Below are 22,920 nucleotides of genomic sequence, written 5' to 3'. Positions count from 1 at the left end.
ATTAATGCAGCATGTTATAACTAATGAAAATTAAACTGAGTAACCACTTACAACAAACAATATTCATTATTTAGTGATATATATGTGTAGGTGCTTTTGATCTTTGTTGCATTCTGTTTTTGATGGTACTGCATATGATATATGAAACTAAAGGAACGCCCAAAATATTCTAGTATGGTTGAGGGGTAAGGATCATAGGGCCTTACCATGGACAGAATGTACTCAAACCATTTCATCTAATTTCTCCCTTAGTGGTGAGCTTATAGATCCTGTTAAAACAGGAAAACATCCATTTTTGGGCACTTCCAAGTCCCTATTCACCATGTCAGCTGGAAGCTCATTCTTTAAGTTAAGACTGTATGAAGTAGTCACTCCTTGATTTAAGTTTAGATTGTAGTTTCTCCTAGTTTAGCGTTTCCCCTAGAGTTTCTCCAAATCTATAAACTGGGATCATTTTTCTCTAGCCTGGACGTGGAGAATATTTTCTTTAGTTTCTTCCCTTAACCTCTCTTCATGCCGAAGTTTATTTTGGAATCCTTTGGCCAACTAGAATACGTACAAGATCTAATCAGGGTGCTTTGCCTCGTTTTTCCCCGGGGGTCTGGATACTTCTACTGGACCTCAGCTGGCTTGTTTCAGACAGGTTAAAATTAGTCTTACAATTGCATAGCACACACCAATTAAATTTTATATTATACCCATTACCTTGACTAGTAAAATTTCAGACTTAGTTGCCACACTGACTACTTGACCAAATCTAAATCAAGACTGATACACTCAATGCTGAAAATAGGATTTATAGACTGGCACCATTATTTCAACTTGTAACTTGTACAGTGCTTGCTACTTTTGAAGTTGAGAGTTAAGGAATGCAACTATTGACTAGCTTTGAGCTGCTGATGAGTCAACAATAGTAGGTTATGAAACAATTATTCCAGCCCTGCATTAGGGCAACATTGTTTCTAACCAGTTTTGTACAAAACTACAACACAAATATCTTGAGATTCTAATTGTAATCCCAATCCTCAGCATTCTAAATCATAACTAACTTGGATTTTTTTTCTCCTCCTCCCAACTGAATTTTGAAGCCCGTAGGGCAAATTATATAGTGATGGCACTTACGAAGCGAAAATCTGGTGATTTAAAAAAAACTGATCAACTTGTCACCTCAATATTTATTATCTATTAGACATTAAAAACTATAAATGGTCTCAAGATTTGAAAGGTATTGCACCCATAGGGTGCTGTAAACATAATGTCAAGTGACTAATTGATTACAATGAGGCAGCATCCAATGTTATGTGACAGCTCTCAATTCAACGTTCAAAAGTCGCATGGTGTTCCTTTCAGAAGAAAAATCTCAGTCCCTGGCACCGACGATATGTTCAAGCAAGCTGTACAGTTTTACATGACCAAACTAATCATTAAGTATTTACTGTTGAAGATTTTTGAAAAGCTGAACAGAAAAGCTGATATCCGGCAATGAAAATCCATTGGTCAGCCAACTCAAAAAAAGTTACTTGATTAATAACCCTACATTGCGTGGCTGAAATAGCAAGCAAAAACAGGAAACATTTTAAAAATTAGTTGAATGGCTTATTCACTTAAAAATCCATTGAGTAAACAACAATGACTGAAGAGAAAGGCATGGGCTGAAAAACTGAAATTATTCAGATAAGACCCGAAGTCCAATTTTGGATGAGTCTCGGGCTTCTGCCACGTGATGAGAGCATGCCGAACATTTCTGGCCCATAAACGGGCCTAAACATATTTCTCCCCCACTCACTTTCATCAATGGCACGTGCAGACACTTCAGTGCCATACACCGTGCACACTATATACGCTAAACCTAACACAAAGTGATTCAAGTGTTTTGATGGCTTTTAGCTAAAAAGTAAAACTCGGGAATTCACTTGTGCCATTATTTTTCAGTCTAAGTGGCAGCGGCCAGAAAACTAGCAAAGATACAGAAGATTCACGATTGCCATTGTCTTGACTTGGTGGAGCTATAATAATCAACTTTTCTCTCTTTCGGCGACGACATTGGCGGAGTAGCACAAAAAGTGCCAGGAAATTATGGTGTGACGTGAATAATGGCGTGACTCACGTCATAATTTGCTGGGACTTTTTATTTGCTGGAAAATGAATCCAATGCTGTAGATGCGCCAGTCTCCAGGAAATTCTGGGACAATATTAATTTCTGCCTCCATAAGCTATAGCTGGTTATCACATTAACTACAGCCTCTATAGTGGTGGTAGAAAAGAATGAGCTGTTAAAAACATGGAGTGGAACAGAACAAAACAATAAAATAAAGATTAATCTCAGGGAATAATCAAAATCTTATGTTGGCCAATATTTAATGTAGTCATGTGCAAGTAATCTAATTATATTATATAAATTGAGCCCATATAATCTAATTATATGGGCTCAATTACAGCAGGAAGGTTTTAAATTTAGGACTAATCATAGCCCAATTGTGACATTAGATCCTGTGGCACTGCACTGTGTAGAAGTTAATGATCCATTTAGTTTTTTTTTCTAAAGCAGCAAAACCATAACTCAGTCATCAACATAGCTATTATAGGAACTTTTTATTGACTAGAAATCATTTATGGATAGAAACTTCTGATGCAGACAGCATTTATTCCAACAGATCAACATGTTCCTGAACAAGATCAATACATTTGTACTAAAGACTTTCTTCAAAATAACGGTGGCATTCTGTACATGAATCACATGAAAGATTTAAAATAAAAACACTAGTAATTTTTAAAAGTAAAGCTTAAACTCACAACCAAAATCAGTTATAAAGAACCATTTTTGTACTAATTGAACATAAAGTTAATTACCTGATGGATGACATATATTGCATACTGAAGCTGTTGACGCTGCAAGAATGGATGAAGGTAATAAAGAAGATGGCGCAAATGTGGCTCCCTGTTTCGATGAGGAACAAGGATTGCTGTCTTATACTGAGCTTTGCAGTGTGGGGGAGTGTACCGTCCACCGGCTTGAACATATGGATTTTTTCTTGCAATTTTGCTCATAACTGGAATTTTCTGAAAGCTGATTGTCAGTGGTCCAACTGTGTAAATGTTGACAACAGATCAGTCTACTGTACATGCTTACAGTAATAGACATGAAACATACCAACATTCTCAATCATTGCAGAACTAAGATCATAATTCTCCTTACTACAGTCACAATGCAACAGTAGAAAAAAATGTTAAGAGGCCCAAATCCTAGGACCTATCCTGTTGAGGGCCATCAGAAGATTTCAGCCAAAATATTCAAACATATACAGAAAACTGAATTTTTTTAGCACCTATTTTCTGTCTGCGGTGCTACTTGAGTAGCTCAGTTAGGGGAACTCAAACAGAACAGTACTTGCAATACTGTGCTAAACAAAACCTTGTAAAATATTGCAGTAAAAAGCATTTTGACAGGTCATGGAGCAGTCTGCCAACAAGAACTTCTACCTCCAGTAGGATCATACAATGGAGCACCAAAATACTGTGCCACAGAACTATGGGATATGGGTTTACAACCATAATCACCATACACTGAAAAAGAGGCATCAAGCAGAGGTCAAGTATTTCCTCACAGGGAGGGAAAACGACATTCCCACTGAAAATCAAGTTTGATTGCTCAGCAGAAATGCAATACCCTTTAATCTTTTTGGATTTAGTCTAGTAATAATAGTGACTACAGTTCAAAATAATTTCACTGGCCGTGAAGCACTTTGGACATCCTGGCAACATGAAAAGCATGTAAATGTGAATGCTTTCTTAGTACAGTTATTACTCTGTACTGCCCTTCTTGACTGCTATACAATAGTTATTCAATATATTTTAAAAATATCACTTCCCCTCTTCCTTCACCCCCTACAAACATACATTTTCAGAAGGAAGCATTGAACACAAAGGGCCACATTTGAACTAGTCTAGGGGGCTTTTTGTCTACAAGGGGATTCTGCAATAGTATTGTTTTTGCTTCTCTCAGGAAGTACTTCAGTTTTGAGACCATTTGAACAAGAACAGTCCAAAAGGTTAAAAAAAACACTAGAATCACAAACTTGGCAGACATTGTTCTAAAGTACCAAAGAGCAAATGATAGATTTCCATAGCTTTATGCTAGCACCCCTGTCGAGCGAGTTATGATTAACTCCAATGAACTTCTGCATACAAGAGACAAGAGTTCTAAACAGTGACACTGTCACAGAAATCATGTGCAGTTTTGCTGCTGGTATTGTGAAAACTTTTTGGATTGTTAAATTACTAAGTAGTATGTATAATAGAATCACTGACCTTATGCACAAGCAAGTCTAGCAGTGCTGCTCCAGTCAAAGAGGGTGAAATTCAACTTCGACGGGTGCACAAAACAGGTGGTAGTGAATGGTCCGCCTGTTACACACCGCCTGATTTTTCTTTCCATTGACTTCAACAGGAAAGAAAAATTGGGCAGGGTGTATAATGGGCGGCCGATTCGCTATCGCTCGTTTGAATTTGAATTTCACCTACAGAAACACAAATTATGAAATTAGAGGGAACATTTTTATGGTGTGCTACAATATATCCCTACTTTTATATGGAAATTAAGTGGGGGGAGGGGTTAAAATTGCATAAATAGAACTTACATAATTTATTTATTTTTATTTGTTCATGGGATGTGGGCGTCACTGGCAAGGCCAGCATTTATTGCTCATCCCTAATTGCCCTGGAGAAGATGGTGGTGAGCCAACTTCTTGAACCACTGTAGTCTGTGTGGTGAAGGTTCTCCTACAGTGCTGTTAGGTAGGGAGTTCCAGAATCTTGACCCAGCGACGATGAAGGAACAGTAATATATTTCCAAGTCGGGATGATGTATGACTTGGAGGGGAACGTGCAGGTGGTGTTGTTCCCATGTGCCTGCTGGCCTTGTCCTTCGAGGTGGTAGAGGTTGCGGGTCTGGGAGGTGCTGTCAAAGAAGCCTTCGCGAGTTGCTGCAGTGCATCCTGTAGATGGTACACACTGTAGTCACGGTGCGCCGGTGGTGAAGGGAGTGAATGTTTAGGGTGGTGGATGCGGTGCCAATAAAGCGGGCTGCATTATCCCGGATGGAGATTGCTGGAGATGGTCATTGCCTGGCACTTGTCTGGCACGAATGTCACTTGCCACTTATTAGCCCAAGCCTGGATGTTGTCCAGGTCTTGCTGCTTGCGAGCACGGACTGCTTCATTATCCGAGGGGTTGCGAATGGAACTGAACACTGTGCAAACATTAGCGAACATCCCCATTTCTGACCTTATGATGAAGGGAAAGTCATTGATGAAGCAGCTGAAGATAGTTGGGCCTAGGACACTGCCCTGAGGAACTCCTGCAGCAATGTCCTGGGGCTGAGATGATCAGCCTCCAACAACCACTACCATCTTCTTTTGTGGCAGGTATGACTCCAGCCACTGGAGTTTTCCTCCTGATTCCCACTGACTTCAATTTTACTAGGGCTCCTTTGTGCCTTGATGTCAATGGCAGTCACTCACCTCACCTCTGGAATTCAGCTCTTTTGTCCATGTTTGGACAAAGGCTGTAATGAGGTCCGGGGCCGAGCGGTCCTGGCGGAACCCAAACTGAGCATCGGTGAGCAGGTTATTGGTGAGTAAGTGCCGCTTGATAGCACTATCGACGACACCTTCCATCACTTTGCTGATGATTGAGAGTAGGCTGATGGGGTGGTAATTGGCCGGATTGGATTTGTCCTGCTTTTTGTGGACAGGACATACCTGGGCAATTTTCCACATTGTCAGGTAAATGCCAGTGTTGTAGCTGTACTGGAACAGTTTGGCTAGAGGCGTGGCTAGTTCTGGAGCACAAGTCTTCAGCACTACAGCCGGGATGTTGTCGGGGCCCATAGCCTTTGCTGTATCCAGTACACTCAGCCGTTTCTTGATATCACGTGGAGTGAATCGAAATGGCTGAAGACTGACTTCCGTGATGGTGGGGATATCGGGAGGAGGCCGAGATGGATCATCCACTCGGCACTTCTGGCTGAAGATGGTTGCAAATGCTTCAGCCTTGTCTTTTGCACTCACGTGCTGGACTTCGCCATCATTGAGGATGGGGATGTTTGCAGAGCCTCCTCCTCCTGTTAGTTGTTTAATTGTCGACCACCATTCACGACTGGATGTGGCAGGACTGCAGAGCTTTGATCTGATCCGTTGGTTGTGGAATCGCTTAGCTCTGTCTATAGCTCGTTGCTTCCGCTGTTTAGCATGCATGTAGTCTTGAGTTCTAGCTTCACCATGTTGGCACGTCATTTTTAGGTATGCTTGGTGCTGCTCTTGGCATGCTCTTCTACACTCCTCATTGAACCAGGTTTGATCCCCTTGTTTGTTGGTAGTGGTAGAGTGAGGAATATGCAGGGCCATGAGGTTACAGATTGTGCTGGAATACAATTCTGCTGCTGCTGATGGCCCACAGCACCTCATGGATCCCCAGTTTTGAGCTGTTAGATCTGTTCTGAATCTATCCCATTTAGCACAGTGATAGTGCCACACAACACGTTGGATGGTGTCCTCAGTGCGAAGATGGGACTTCATCTCCATGAGGACTGTGCGGTGGTCACTCCTACCAATACTGTCATGGACAGATGCATCTGCGACAAGTAGATTGGTGAGGACGAGATCAAGTATGCTTTTCCCTCGTGTTGGTTCGCCCACCACCTGCCGCAGGCCCAGTCTGGCAGCTATGTCTTTCAGGACTCGGCCAGCTCGGTCAGTAGTGGTGCTACCGAGCCACTCTTGGTGATGGACATTGAAGTCCCCCACCCAGAGTACATTCTGTGCCCTTGCTACCCTCAGTGCTTCCTCCAAGTGGTGCTCAACATGGAGGAGGACTGATTCATCAGCTGAGGGAGGACGGTAGGTGGTAATCAGCAGGAGGTTTCCTTGCCCATGTTTGACCTGATGCCATGAGATTTCATGGGGTCCAGAGTCAATGTTGAGGACTCCCAGAGCCACTCCCTCCTGACTGTATATCACTGTACCGCCACCTCTGGTGGGTCTGTCCTGCCGGTGGGACAGGACATACCCAGGGATGGTGATGGAAGAGTCTGGGACGTAGGCTGAAAGGTATGATTCTGTGAGTATGGCACATATTTGTGCACATATACCCCCAGATCTCTCTGTTTCTGTACCCCTTTTAGAATTGTGCCCTCTAGTTTATATTGCCTCTCCTCGTTCTTCCTACCGAAATGTATCACTTCGCATTTTTCTGCATTAAATTTCATCTGCCATGTGTTCGCCTATGCCACCAGCCTGTCTATATCATCTTGAAGTCTATCACTATTCCCCTCACTGTTCACTACATTTCCAAGTTTCGTGTTATCTGCAAATTTAGAAATTGTGCCCTGTAAACCCAAGTCCAAGTCATTAATATATATTAAGAAAAGCAGTGGTCCCAGCATCAACCCCTGGGGACCACCACCGTACACCTCCCTCCAGTCCGAAAAACAACCGTTCACCACTACTCTCTGTTTCCTGTCACTTAGCCAATTCTGTATCCATGTTGCTACTGCCCCCTTTATTCCATGGGCCACAATCTTGATGACAAGCCTACCATGCGGTACTTTATCAAACGCCTTTTGAAAGTCCATATACACATCAACTGCATTGCCCTCATCAAAAAACTCAATCAAGTTAGTTAATCCCGATTTGCCTTCAACAAATCCATGCTGGCTTTCCCATATCAATCCATACTCGTCCAAGTGATTCTTAATTCTGTCCAGGATTATCGTTTCCAAAAGTTTCCCCACCAACGAGGTTAAACTGACTGGCCTATAGTTGCTGGGTTCATCCTTACACCTTTTTTGAACAAGGGGGTAACATTTGCAATTCTCCAGTCCTCTGGCACCACCCCCGTATCTAAGGATGTTTGGAAGATTATGGCCTCTGCAATTTCAACCGTTACTTCCCTCAGCAAACTAGATGCATCCCACCTGGACTGGGTGACTTATCTACTTTAAGTACAGCTAGCCTTTCTAGTACCTCTTTCAATTTTTAGTCCATCCAGTATCTCAACTATATCTTCCTTTACTGAGACTCTGGCAGCATCTTCTTTGGTAAAGACAGTGTGAGAGATTGTGCGTGAAATTTATTTCAAACCTGGTGTTACATTTCTAAGTTACTGAAATTACTTCTTACAGAAAACCGAACAGACACATTGATGAATATGATGAAGCTCAAATGCAAAGACAGGGAACAAGATTTGTGAATTTTGGTTAAAATGAAACCACTCAGTTAAAGGATGACAGTATTTCATGGAATTGTCATAAAAATGTGCACATCAGAGGAAGATATCGGCACACGTATCTCTTCGCTAAACTCTTGTTGCTATAATTTTTGTTTTATAAATAGCTAGAGAAAGCAAACAAAATATGTGTAGAATTTCACAATGTCCCAGGTAAATATACAACCAAAGTTCGCATGTAAGTGGGTAGTGTTTTTTTCCCCATGGACATATATCTCTAGCTCCTAAACTAGTCCAAAATGTGCCCTCAATTAAAATGAATGAAACTGCTCTGGAACACTTGCAGATTCCCCCCCCCCACCGATAAGTGGAGCAGCCTAGAGGGTAGAACAGCTGAAATGTTTTACTTTGAGTAGGAAATTTGACTACAAAAAAAAAATCAAGGAACACATTTATAATTTTTTTTCAATATAGAGATTGAGGAACCTAAATGAAAAGGACTTTCCTTCCCCCTTAAATCAAAGGAAAATAATGACGAAGTAAATGAAAGGAATACGTTTGTTTCAAAATGCATTTAATAAGAGAATGAAGTAGTACAGGTTTTTGAGGCTCTCTTCGGAAATGCATAGAAAAAATTCAGTTCAGTCTAGTTTCAAAACAACTTGCCTTTCTATAGCACTCATTTCATTGAGTCACATCTCAAGGCACTTTACAAGAGTAGGCTATAGCAAGCAGACACCAAGCCAGAAGAAAACAAAGAGGGGGCGAAAGCATGGTTGTAGAGGAAGCTTCTGAAGGCAGGAAGGAAGTGACAAGATGGAGATGCTAAATGAGAGAGTTCGAGAGGTTGACAGCAAGGTGGCTGAAGGAGCAGAGAAGTAGGATAGTATTGGAGGTCCCCATTGTTATAAACATTGCCATAGGAGATCTATTAATTGTATGAAATTGTCATACACACATTATTACACTTTACTAAAGCACTATTAACAACCAACCCTGGTTTAATGAGGAGTGTCGAAGAGCATGCCAGGAGCAGCACCAGGCGCACCTAAAAATGACGTGCCAACCTAGTGAAGCTACAACTCAGGACTACATACATGCTAAACAGCGGAAGCAACATGCTATAGACAGAGCTTAGCGATTCCACAACCAACGGATCAGATCAAAGCTCTGCAGTCCTGCCACATCCAGTCGTGAACAGTGGTGGACAATTAAACAACTAATGGGAGGAGGAGCTCTGCAAACATCCCCATCCTCAATGGCGGAGTCCAGCACGTGAGTGCAAAAGACAAGGCTGAAGCATTTGCAACCATCTTCAGCCAGAAGCGCCGAGTGGATGATCCATCTCTGACTCCTCCCAATATACCCACCATCACAGAAGCCAGTCTTCAGCCAATTCGATTCACTCCACGTGATATCAAGAAACGGCCGAGTGCACTGGATACAGCAAAGGCTATGGGCCCCGACAACATCCCGGCTCTAGTGCTGAAGACTTGTGCTCCAGAACTAGCTGTGCCTCTAGCCAAGCTGTTCCAGTACAGCTACAACATTGGCATTCTCCTGACAATGTGGAAAATTGCCCAGGCATGTCCTGTCCACAAAAAGCAGGACAAATCCAATCCGGCCAATTACAGCCCCATCAGTCTACTCTCAATCATCAGCAAAGTGATGGAAGGTGTCGTCGATAGTGCTATCAAGCGGCACTTACTCACCAATAACCTGCTCACCGATGCTCAGTTTGGGTTCCGCCAGGACCATCGGCTCCAGATCTCATTACAGCCTTGGTCCAAACATGGACAAAAGAGCTGAATTCCAGAGGTGAGGTGAGAGTGACTGCCCTTGACGTCAAGGCAGCATTTGACCGAGTGTGGCACAAAGGAGCCCGAGTAAAATTGAAGTCAATGGGAATCAGGGGAAAAACTCTCCAGTGGCTGGAGTCATACCTAGCACAAAGGAAGATGGTAGCGGTTGTTGGAGGCCAATCATCTCAGCCCCAGGGCATTGCTGCAGGAGTTCCTCAGGGCAGTGTCCGAGGCCCAACCATCTTCAGCTGCTTCATCAATGACCTTCCCTCTATCATAAGGTCAGAAATGGGGATGTTTGCTGATGATTGCACGGTGTTCAGTTCCATTCGCAACCCTTCAAATAATGAAGCAGTCCGAGCCCGCATGCAGCAAGACCTGGACAAAATCCAGGCTTGGCCTCATAAGTGGCAAGTAACATTCGCGCCAGACAAGTGCCAAGCAATGACCATCTCCAACAAGAAAGAGTCTAACCATCTCCCCATGACATTCAACAGCATTACCATCGCCGAATCCCCCACAATCAACATCCTGGGAGTCACCATTGACCAGAAACTTAACTGGACCAGCCATATAAATACTGTGGCTACAAGAGCAGGTCAGATGCTGGATATTGTGACTCACCTCCTGACTCCCCAAAGCCTTTCCACCATCTACAAGGCACAAGTCAGTAGTGTGATGGAATACTCTCCACATAGATTCAAGGTAAAAGGCGGGAGGTTTAGAGGGGATTTTAGAAAGAACTTTTTCACCCAGAGTGTGGTTGGAGTCTGGAACTCACTGTCTGAAAGGGTTGTGGAGGCAGGAACCCTCACAACGTTCAAGAAGCATTTGGATGAGCACTTGAAATGCCATAGCATACAAGGCTACGGACCAAATGCTGGAATATGGGATTAGAGTAGACAGGGCTGATGGCCGGCGCGGACACGATGGGCCGAAGGGCCTCTATCCGTGCTGTATAACTCTATGACTCGCCTGGATGAGTGCAGCTCCAACAACACTCAAGAAGCTCGACACCATCCAGGACAAAGCAGCCCGCTTGATTGGCACCCCATCCACCACCCTAAACATTCACTCCCTTCGCCACCGGTGCACCATGGCTGCAGTGTGTACCATCCACAAGATGCAATGCAGCAACTCGCCAAGGCTTCTTCGACAGCACCTCCCAAACCCGCGACCTCTACCACCTAGAAGGACAACAAGTACATGGGAACAACACCACCTGCACGTTCCCCTCCAAGTCACACACCATCCCGACTTGGAAATATATCGCCGTTCCTTCATCGTTCCTGGGTCAAAATCCTGGAACTCCCTTCCTAACAGCACTGTGGGAAACCCTTCACCACACGGACTGCAGCGGTTCAAGAAGGCATCTCACCACCAACTTCTCAAGGGCAATTAGGGTTGGGCAATGAATGCCGGCTTCGCCAGCGACGCCCACATCCCAGGAACAAAAAAAAACTAACGGAAGATGTTTATGAAACACACAAGCATGACAGACCTTCGATTTGATCTCATACTTTGCAAGTGTGGATTAGGTCCACGGTCCAGAGAAGCAGTATCTCTTGGGGGTTTACAGAGATACTCCAAGAACATTGGTGACAAGTTAAGGCTTTTTTGGGCAGAGGATTATAAACCATTAAAGATTCACTCAAGTTGTAACCGTATCTAAACTCTGGTTGATTTTACATATAACAGAAAGCTGAAAAGCGTGTTGCACAACAGTAACAGTCCATAACAGATAGATGTGGACAAAGTGCAAGGTTTTCATGCTTTTGTCATCAAAACTTAAAAATGCCACAACCTTAAAAGTAGGTGTTTTCTTGGTTCTCCATCCCAATTTCTCAGCTGTCCTGTCTCAAATCTACCATCAGTTATTGTTTGAACAGTCCATTCAGAGTGGTCATTATAATCAGTAGGTTTTGCATCTGCAATATCCACATCACACAAGTATGTGTTTTGAAAATTAGAATGGTCAAAGCTCAATGCACAAGACAGGTTCAGGATAATGACTGAAAACACAATTTCAAGCTCAAGTCACTTTTGTTGCATGCCCACTCCCAAAAATTTAAGAATGAAGTGAGATCAATACACAATGTGTATTAATCTGTTAGCCCCACTATAAATGAGAGGCACACAACATCTTGTGATTCAATATATCCTTTTATTACAAATATAAAAAGGATACATTCCTCTAAATATACACACTAAAGACTGGATAAATCTTAAACTGCTCATATCTACCATCTAGCTATATTTTAAAATGATGATAGCCACAAGTATTTCACCTGTAGATGGCACTGTGACTCAAGATATGTGATTCATTAATGTTGGTGAGACTCTAATGTTATGTGACAGGCTTTTGTGGTCTCCCTCTAATTAAGAACAAACCAACAGGCATTTATATAGCACCTTTCACAATCGCAGGATGTCCCAAAGTGCTTTACAGACAATGATGTACTTTTGATTTGTAGACACTGTTCCAATGTAGGGAAATACAGCAGCCAATTTGCAAACAGCAAGGTCCTATAGTGACACAAATGACCTGATAACCAATGTCACAAAAACAGATTGAGGGATAAATATTGACCTGGATACCAGGAGAACTTCCCTACTCTAATAATGCCATGGGACTTTTTACACCAACCCGAGAGCAGACAGGGTCTCAGTGTAACGTTTCATCTGAAAGATGGCACCAAGTGCCAGATTATATGCTCAAGCCTCGAATGGGGCTTTGAACCCAGGACCATCTGACTCAAATTGCCATCAGTGAGCCAAGGCTAACACCATGACCAAACATTCAAAATTGGCATGTATTTTAAGAATCCTTCATGATCTATTTGTAAGCTCTGAAATCATTCCCTGGCCTTATTTTGTACAGAGGTAGAAAACTAAAACTCAAGTTAACCCTGTTTGCTTTACTGCCCTGGTCTCCATTTCTCTTTTAAAAAAGCCTCTTTTCACAATACTGACATGTTGAACCCAAAGTACAGGAAGAAAGTCAATTTATCTCGTTGACTGAACTCTCGTGACCCCCGCCCCACCCCCACTTTTGAGGTCACCGACATTGTCCTCCCACCAAAAGAATTTCCCCAGCTGAGGCAGAGTGCACTGAGCATCCCGCAGGGGAGTACTGCTGCTGCTCCTATGTAAAGCTGGAATAGTTTAACAAGTAGGAGAACCCGCTGTTATCAGAGGTCGTGGTTTCCATTCTATTAAATACGAATTACAACACCTTCCGCTCCCTCTGCTCTCCCGGGGGTGCGGCTGGCCAGCTCTCAGCTGCATTTCGTGGCCGAGCCGAGCAGAGCCCGGGTTGCGTAGCATCGCGCGCGGCGGTTACTGCACAATAAAAGTTTGTTCTTACCGAGCAGCGGCGACTCAACCGGACACTCGGGTAAAGTTTCCCGGTCCGGGCTCGGGGTGACGAAACTGAGGTTGGTGTAAACGTCGTGAGTTTTGGAGTAATCCCAGCGGCCGTCGCGGTCCTCTTCGTACAGAGAGCTGGCGAAGGAGCCAGAGAGGCTGCGACGGTACAGGAAGAGTACGAAAGCCAACTGGAGGAAAGCCAGCAAGAGCAGGGTGCAGGGTCGGTTCGGGGAGCACAGGCGGCTCATCCTCCACCCCCTCCTCCCCACCGCCGCTTCAGAGAAAAACAGACGGTGAACCAGCCGGTTCACAGCCCGAGCCGGTTACCGCTCGGCTTCACAGCGCCAACGCATCCCCGTCGCCGCCTACTTCACTGCCGCGAGCGGTGAAGAAGTGACTCGGTGCTGCAGCACGGACACACATGGCAGTTTGGTGCCGAGCAACGATCAGCGTTCTGCCCCGGAACGCGGCTGCCGGCCCCCGACTGCCTGAGGGGCGGTTACCGCAATACCAGCTCCGCCTCCTTGCGCACTGCCTACTACTGACAGGCGCGCGAGACTGGCAGAACGTTGGCCGAATTCAAACCTGGGCATGCGCGGAATTCTCTCTCGATGCCAAGAGATGAGTCAAAGCTGTGGATGGAGGGAAGGTCCAGGGATCAGGGCAGGCTGAGGCTGGGGGCAAGGAGCGGTCGGGAACTGCAATGGCTGCAGCTAAGATGGTCGGGTGGGATTGTGGCGTGAGGCGGATGCAACCATCCAGATCAGGATAAAGGTACACACGTTGCATTCTGAGATGAGCGCCTCGATAATGAAGACCCTGAAGGGTGATGAGAAGCTAAAGAGAGCATCTTCCACTAGTCGCTTTGGCGCCTGATTCTAAACCAATTGTACTTGCAACAAGACTGGATGGCATTGTGGAAATACGTATCCTTTAGGCCAGTAACAGCCAGCTAGTTTCCAGAAAGCATTGCCTGAATAATGTGAGACAGTTTTACCATATTTTGCTGTTTGAATAACTTGTTTAGGGCTCTGAAGTCTTAAGGTAATAAAACCTGCTGGATATTTTGGGCCATTCCAAATAGCATGAGTAAAATCCCTTCCTTTCTGAATGTACTCCATAACCAATGAGGCCAAAACTGTCCGTTGCAGACGCCAGTATCTCCACTAGATGGAGATCTACTGAGATGGTTGGGCTGAAGGATCAAGCAAAAAGCAAGATGGCTTGGTCCAAAAAAGTAAAGTGTAATGTAACCCGAAGATCTCCAAGATGCAAGCATCATTGGGCCTATGGCCACACTAGTCTGAAAACGCATCTATCTGAGAAGATAAGCAGAGCCAGGCCTAGTTAGTACTTGGGTGGGAGACCACTTAGGAATACCAGCTCCAGCAGGCTTTTCCTGGGCCTGGCTAAGATGGCAATTAACAGGTCCAGGATGAACATAGTCCACAGGTTGACTACCTGACTCTTGTCCATGTCCAGCTGGCCCTGGAGAGGGAGCATGCTGTGGCCACCAGTACACTTGAGGCTTTCCGCGACTAATGGGCCCCAAATAGACACTTGAAATAATATTAGGATTTAGTTAGAAACATAGAAAAATTTACAGCACAGAAGGATGCCATTCAGCCCATCATGTCTGTGCCAGTCGAAAAAGAGCTACCCAGCCTAATCCCACTTTCCAGCACATGGTCCATGGCCTTGTAGGTTATGGCACTTCAAGTCCATAATCAAGTACTTTTTAAGTGTGATGAGGGTTTCTGCCTCTACCATCCTTCCAGGTAGTGAGTTCCAGGCCTCCCACCACCCTCAGTGAAAAATTTTTTCCTCAGCTTCCCTCTAATCCTTCTTCCAATTACTTTAAATCTATGACTCCTGGTTATTGACCTCTCTGCTAAAGGAAATAGGTCCTTCCTGTCCACTATCTAGGCCCCTCAATGTTATACATCTCAATTAAATCACCCCTCAGCCTCCTTTATTCCAAAGAAAACAACCCCAGCCTATCCAATCTTTTCTCATAGCTACAATTCTCCAGTCCTGGCAACATCCTCAGAAATCTCCTCTGTACCTTCTCTAGTGCAATCACATCTTTCCTGTACTGTGGTGACCAGAACTATACACAGTACTCAAGCCATGGCCTAACTAGTGTTTTATACAGTTCTAGCATAACCTCCTTGCTCTTATATTCTATGCCTCCGCTAATAAAGGAAAGTATCCCATATGCCTTCTTAACCACCTTATCTACCTGTCCTACCTTCAGGGATCTGTGGATATGCACTCCAAGGTCCCTCTCTTCCTCTACATCTCTCAGTATCCTCCCATTTATTGTGTATTCCCTTGCCTTGTTTGCCCTCCCCAAATGCATTACCTCACACTTCTCCAGATTGAAATCCATTTGCCACTTTTCTGCCCACCTGACCAGTCCATTGATACCTTCCTGCAGTTTACAGCTTTCCTCCTCACTATCAACCACATGGCAAATTTTTGTATCATCTGCAAACTTCTTAATCATGCCCCCTACATTTAAGTCTAAATCATTCATATATACCACAAAAAGCGAGGGACCTAATACAGAACCCTGTGGAACCCCACTGGAAACAGCCTGCCAGTGTATACGGTTCCTTTGGTTTTGTTGAAATGGGACTTTGCTGCTTTATTTTAAGCATCTTTCAGTTTAATTGGACCCGATAGATTATTGTATTAGTGGTGCCGTTCAAAAGGGACACTTGTGGTGCTGACTACTGTCATGTGATACTGGGGCAAATCAGTGCCAACCCTATTGGTCCAATTAAAATATGCCCAATTCTCATTGGTAATTTTCTATCAACGGTCCGCAGAGTCCATAATCGTTCACAATTGGGAAACCCATTAATATGGGCTGAGTCAAATTATTTGGTGGGGGGGGAACTGAATCCTAGCCCAAAGAGAGTCCATGGTGAGTAGCAACCCACACCTGCCCCATCACACACTCTCGCTAACCTTCCTATCCAGCATGCCTGCTGGAGGCTAATCTTGCCAACCTCATTCCTATTCCACTGCTGACCCTGTGGACTCTGCAAACGGATCAACAATCACCTCCCCTCTCTGCATCTCCCTCCAGAATGACCATTCACTTGCAAACAAGGCCCTTGACATCCATGACCTTATTGTGGATGATTGCATTGACACATGGAAACTTGACTCACAAGTAACGACATCTTGCCCCTTACTGAAGCCTGGTTATACCTTCCACCATCTGCTCCACCGTGGTGGCTGTGTGGCCCTTATCACAAAACTCATTTTGGCCTGACCCTCTACTTCCATGGCTCCTTGGGACGTTTTACCAGAACAATAACAACTTGCATTTATAGTGCCTTTAATCTAGTAAAATGTCCCAAGGCGCTTCACAGGAGCAATTTGACACCAAGCCACATAAGGGGATATTCGGACAGGCTTGGTCAAAGAAGTAGGTTTTACGGAGCGTCTTAAAAGAGGAGAGAGAGGCGAAGAGCATTAGGGAGGGAATTCGAGTGCTAGGGGCCTAGACAGCCTAAGGCACGGCCGCCAATGGTGGGGTGATTAAAATCGGGGTTGCACAAGAGGTCAGAGGAGCACAGAGTTTTCAGAGGATTGTAGGGAGGGGTGAGGCCATGGAAGGATTTGAACACTCGGGTGAGAATTTTAAATTTGTGGCGTTGCTGACCGGGAACCAATGTAGGTCAGCGAGCACAGAGTTGATGGAAGAATGAGATTGGTGTGAGTTAGGACATGGGCAGCAGAGTTTTGGATGAGCTGAAGTTTACGGAGGGTGAAAGATGGCCGGCTGGAGCATTGGAATGCATGGCATGGATCAAGCAAAAAGCAAGATGGCTTGGTCCAAAAAAGTAAAGTGTAATGTAACTCGAAGATCTCCAAGATGCAAGCATCACTGGGCCTATGGCCACACTAGTCCGAAAACGCATCTATCCGAGAAGATAAGCAGAGCCAGGCCTAGTTAGTACTTGGGTGGGAGACCACTTGGGAATACCAGCTCCAGCAGGCTTTTCCTGGCTAAGATGGCAATTAACAGGTGCAGGATGAACATAGTCCACAGGTTGACTACCTGACTCTCTTCCATGGTCTTGTCCATGTCCAGCTGGTCCTGGACATGGCATGGATGAGGGTTTCAGCAGCAGATGGGCTGAGGCAGGGGTGGAGATGGGCGATATGGAGGTGGAAGTAGGTAATGGTCTTGGTAATGGAGAGAATATGGGATTGGAAGCTCAGCTCAGGGTCAAATAGGATGCCAAGGTTGCGAACAGTCTGGTTTAGCCTCAGACAGTGGCCAGGGAGGAGGATGGAATCGGTGACCAGGGAATGGAGTTTGTGTTGGCGGCCAAAGACAATGACTTCGGCCTTCCCAATATCTAATTGGAGGACATTTCTGCTTATCCAATACTGGATGTCAGACAAGGAATGTGGCAAATCGGAGGCAGTGGAGGGGTCAAGAGAGATGGTGATGAGGTAGAGCTGGGTGTCATCAGCGTACATGTGGAATCTGACATGTTTTTGGATGATGTCGCAGCATGTAAATGATAAATAGGAGGGGGCCAAGGATGGATCTTTGGGGGACTCCAGAGGTAACAGTGCGGGAGCGGGAAGAGAAGCCTTTGCAGGAGATTCTCTGGCTACAACTGGATAGATAAGAATGGAACTAGGCGAGGGCATTCCCACTTAGCTGGATGATGGAGGAGAGGCGTTGGAGGAGGATGGTGTGGTCAACCATGTTAAAGACTGCAGGCAGGTCGAGAAGGATGAGGGGGGATAGTGCACCACGGTCACAGTTACATAGGATGTAATTTGTGACGTTGATAAGGGCAGTATCAGTACTGTGGCGGGGTGAAAACCTGATTGGAGAGGTTCAAACATGAAGTTGTGGGAAAGATGGCTACGGATTTGGGAGGCGACAACACGTTCAAGGACTTAGGAGAAGAAAGAATGGTTGGAGATGGCGCTATATAAATGTAAACTGTTGTTGCTGCAAACTATATACATTAATACAAAATAGAAGGGAGAACTTTTTGTGCTTTCTCCCATGTATGAAAGGGATTTGTTTTTTTACAATGTTTTATTGGGCCAGAAATCGCGCAGAACGCATGGCAACGCTTACTGCAGCTCCTGCCAATTAAATTGATCAAAATATTTACTGCGGACTCTGGCGTCGAATTGCTCGATTTTGAACTTAAAAAAAATTGTGCGCTATCAATTCAGCCTCTGAGCAACGTGAGTTGATGCGCATGGAACAGTCTGTGAGAATAGAAGACATGCCCATAAAATCTGTCAGGAAGTGAAGTCACGCCCACAGATTCAGGCTGCATTGCTCAAGCAGGCAAGCAGACTTCGTTCGTTTAAAGTTAGTATTCTCGATGTCATTGTAAATAAAAAAAAATAAATTTTTAAAATAAAAAGCCAAAGAAATAATTGAATTAAAGAGACAGAAGGGAAAACATTTTAATTTTAAATTTTTCTTAACGACCAAAGACTATTAAAATAAGTGTAAGGAATCTTACAACACCAGGTTATAGTCCAACAATTGTGATTTTAAAATAAAATTGTTGGACTATAACCTGGTGTTGTAAGATTCCTTACATTTGTCCACCCCAGTCCATCACCGGCATCTCCACATCATATTAAAATTAGGAGTAATATGTGAGTCCACATTTTTAAAATGTAATTTTTCATTGTATAGCAGTCATTAAGACTAACCGTGCTTTTAAAATTTAGTTTAGACATGATATTTTTAAGCGTACCTGTTTGGTGGTGTAATCAGTTACTTTCCAGCTGGGCAGATGAGTAAGTTTGCAATTTTTCAATGATTTCTATGATTGCAGTGTGCGCTGGCCCTTTAATTCGAAGCTGTCAAATCATCAGCGAACCAATAGCAGCAAGTTCATGATTTCCGCGCTTTAGTGCGCATGTGTCAACGTGGGAACTTGCTCTTTCAATTCGCCATTAAAAACGGAGAGCGCCGTTGAGCTCTTCCGTTATTTCGGCAGAAATTTGTGGCCCAAAGTATTTCAAAATTCATTGATTAAAAATACTCTTCAAGTGTCTACAGAATCACAGTGCTGAAATGTAATGTATTTTGCATTTCTAATGTAATACTTCCAACAATGTTTTACTAACAACATTGTAATGTTTTTGCCACATTACTGACCTTCAGGGTTATTGAAAATGACCTTTAATCACCACGTATTGCTGTCACTGTAAAGCAAGTCTACATTCATTTTATCTTCTAAACTAATTTAATTAAAAGTTTTTTTTTACTGTTTCAACGATAGATTCGTTGGATTTTTTTAAAACTTTTTTTTAGCTTGGTGGATCAGTAAAAAGTGATTCCCAATTTCGGCATAAAAACTCCTGGATTCACCATTTTTTCACTTAAAATAGGGTCCCGAAATATGTGCATACATGCTGCATGATTTATGTGCTGTACTAGATCTGTGTTCCGTAAGGCATCTAGACCTGGAGTTTTCTCCTTGTGCACAACCCGGAAAGTGCACCTGAAATTGCGCCTGAAGCTGCGCACATTTTGCCAACGTCAAGTTACACACAAATATCTTCCCAATCTCATCAGCATACGCCCGGACATAAAATGGGCGTAAATAGGCATAAATCAGCATAAACAATCGGGGCCCAAAGAAACGTGGAACCCACACCAGTATATTTCTTCTTTGAGTCTTAAAAGTAAAAGTTTCAACTCATTTCACCATCATTCATGCACATCAGGCACACTGTTTTTAAGAACTTGCAATCGGAGAAGCTTTTCAATTTTGAATGTGACTTATATTTTGCCATAAAAATGCATTCAAAGGAACAGATAATACAGTGCGGGTCTCAATGAGGATAATTTTTTTTTAAACGCTCAAAAAATTGCAGTTAAAAGACCAGAAAATTATTTTGTTTCCTGCTGTGCCTGAAAATCTGGACGCAATGTTGAGAGACTCCCCCCTCTGAACAAGTGCAATTGGAGGATATTTGCATTTGAGAGTTGGGGGCGTGGTCAGTTTTGTAGGTGGAGATTCGTTCGGATGGAAGGTCTGATGGACAGGCGTAAAAGATCGAGGTGATTTTGACATAATGTAGTTATACGCATATCTCACTCATGCCCAAAATTCCCCGATCTTTTAAGCCACCTAATTGGTTTGCGCCCAAATTGCGTGCTTGGTAGCATACAAATGAGTGTTGGTCTCACATCTAGATGCAGTTCAGGAAACCATCACTTTAATTTGATAAGCTTTGTTCAGCTATTTTGTTTTCATGTATCCCATTTTAAAATCAAAGGATCTGAGCAATATGTCTCAGGCAGCATGCTGGGTGTGTGCAGATGCCTCCAGTGCTGCCTCCTCTCCATCCTCCTCTTCTTCCTCCAAGAAACAGAGAATAAGAGATATTTCCAAAGAGAATCCCATTAATGCTGGACACATCTTATAAAAGGATGTTCTCAGCATCAGACAGGACAGAGGTGTAAATCATTTGCATTTAATTTTAATAGGCTTGCCATTATTTGAGTGGGCACTACCGTTACTTCTGTAGAAAATTGCCATTAGTGTTTCTGTGGGTAGGGATGCAGCGTTTTGTGTCCCACCTCATTTTGCACTCTCAACCAATCTGAAACCACCCAAAATTCAGCGGTTAAAAGGTTGGAAAATTCAGCCCCATTGCACATCTGTAATCTTATTTTAATATACAGTTCTTTGTGCAGATAAAGCAATTAAATTGGAATGCTGAGTACTCTGCAATGAGTGGCTCACCTCCTGACCACTTAAAGCTTCTCCACCATCTACAAGGGCCAAGTCAGGAGTCTGATGGAATACTTACCACTCACCTAGATGGGTGTATTTGCAACAACACTTGAGAAGCTCCTCATCGTCTGGGATAGAACAGCTCACTTGATTGGTGCTCCTGCCGCTGAACTCAGTATCTACCCCTTCACCACTGGTGCACTGTAGCTGCAGTATCTACAAGATGCACTGCAACAACTCATCAAGGTTACTTCCACAGTACCCCCCTTCCCAGTGACTGAGAAGGAGAAGATCAGCAATGTCATGGAAACACCATCACCTCCAAGGTCCCCTCCAAGTCACACACCACCTGGACTTGGTTATTTATTATCATTCCTTCATCAATGCTGGGCCAAGATCCTGGGAATCTCCACCTAACAGCATCATGGGAGCACCATCAACCCAAGGACTGCAGCAATTCAAGGAGAAGGTCCAACACCACCTTTTCAGGCCAACTAGGGATGGACAATAAATGTGGTGTTGTTCATGTCGCCTACATCCCAGGAACAAATGAGAAAGGATGCTTACTTTAGAAAAGATGGTGAAACATTTCTCTTTCCTTGTAGCCTAGTGAAGAACTGAGAAAAATGACCTCTGGTTAATTGATTCAACTAATAAAACAAAATAAGGCAATCTGAGAATTCAGATATCTGCAGAGAAGTCATTATTTTACGCAGCGAGTTGTTATGATCTGGAATGCACTACCTGAAAGGGTGGTGGAAGCAGATTCAACAGTAACTTTCAAAAGGGAATTGGATATATACTTAAAAAGGAAAAGTTTGCAGGACTATGGGAAAACAGCAGCGGAGTGGGACTAATTAGATAGCTCTTTCAAAGAGCCGGCACAGGCACGATGGGCCAAATGGCTTCCTTCTGTGCTGTATGATTCTATAAGTAAAATGTGCTGTTGAACCTGTGTTATACGCTTCTTAAAAAAATCAGAGGAGCATTCTTAAATTGACACTTTATACATGATTTACTAGATGGCTACTTGTAGACAGCAAGTTGTCATTATAATGTGGATAACATACATAAACTGTGTGCGCAATATTGAGCCACCACACAAAATTATTTGACAAAATATTTCTAAGGATTATAATGAATGCAGTGTTTTTTCCTTTAATATGATCTTGGGTGCAATATTACTGGCTGCTATGTCATGCCCCCTTTTTGAGCCAGTGAACCTCAATTTAAAAAGGTTACACCTCAATATACTACTTTTGAAAGACTTCACTGATATCGTTGTTCCTGTTCTTGTCATGCTTTCAATGTTATTGAGCGTTAATGCCCAATATAAATTTAGAAAAGAGTCAACGGTGCAATTCCAAATGTCATAAAAATAATTAAACATTGGTAACAAAGAACAGTATCATACAGTCAAGGGAGCAAAAGTACATTCAAAATTTTGAAAGATTCAGGAATAGTGACAGAATTATAATAGCTGGCAGCAACTACATTTGAAAATGGAAGGCACTAATCTGTAGAACCTGTACTGCAAGAGGAAAATACAATGGTGAATCTAAGACTACATAAAGAAAGAAGCTTGGATGTTTTTTTGATTAGTGATGATTGGGGAAACAGCAATATCATTCATCAACTCATTCCTATCATGTTGCTATCCTCTTATCTCAATTGAGGCTATTCTTCATTGTAGAAGTGATCCTTTATTTTTACAGTGGGATGAAACTCCACTCAGTAGTATCAGCAGCAATAAAAATCATTAACAA

General features: G+C 43.4%; 1 protein-coding gene and 1 long non-coding RNA gene across 3 annotated transcripts in view; one reads left to right on the top strand and one right to left on the bottom strand.

Annotated features, from left to right (window-relative positions):
• The window catches only part of LOC137323006 (beta-1,4-galactosyltransferase 3-like), a 34,855-nt gene extending 20,959 nt beyond the window's left edge, over positions 1-13,896 (bottom strand). The window contains exons 1-2 of one of the 2 annotated variants that reach the window (XM_067986333.1): positions 13,393-13,896; positions 2,851-3,086 (exon numbers count right to left, since the gene is read on the bottom strand). In XM_067986333.1, the coding sequence (XP_067842434.1) occupies positions 2,851-3,086; positions 13,393-13,642 (486 nt within the window). In that variant the 5' untranslated portion in view covers positions 13,643-13,896. The remainder of the gene's footprint in view (positions 1-2,850; positions 3,087-13,392) is intronic. The other variant, XM_067986332.1, reaches the window with a different exon arrangement.
• Positions 13,897-14,028: 132 nt separating this feature from the next.
• LOC137322528 (uncharacterized) lies at positions 14,029-21,834 on the top strand. Its single transcript, XR_010963155.1, has 2 exons — positions 14,029-14,168; positions 21,115-21,834. It is a non-coding gene; the product is annotated as an uncharacterized lncRNA (long non-coding RNA).
• The last annotated feature ends 1,086 nt before the right edge of the window (positions 21,835-22,920 follow it).

This window comes from Heptranchias perlo, chromosome 6 (genome assembly GCF_035084215.1).
Source record: "Heptranchias perlo isolate sHepPer1 chromosome 6, sHepPer1.hap1, whole genome shotgun sequence".
Lineage (NCBI taxonomy): Eukaryota > Metazoa > Chordata > Chondrichthyes > Hexanchiformes > Hexanchidae > Heptranchias > Heptranchias perlo.
The sequence above is the reverse complement of the archived record's forward strand: the minus strand, read 5'-3'. Positions and strand labels throughout refer to the sequence as shown.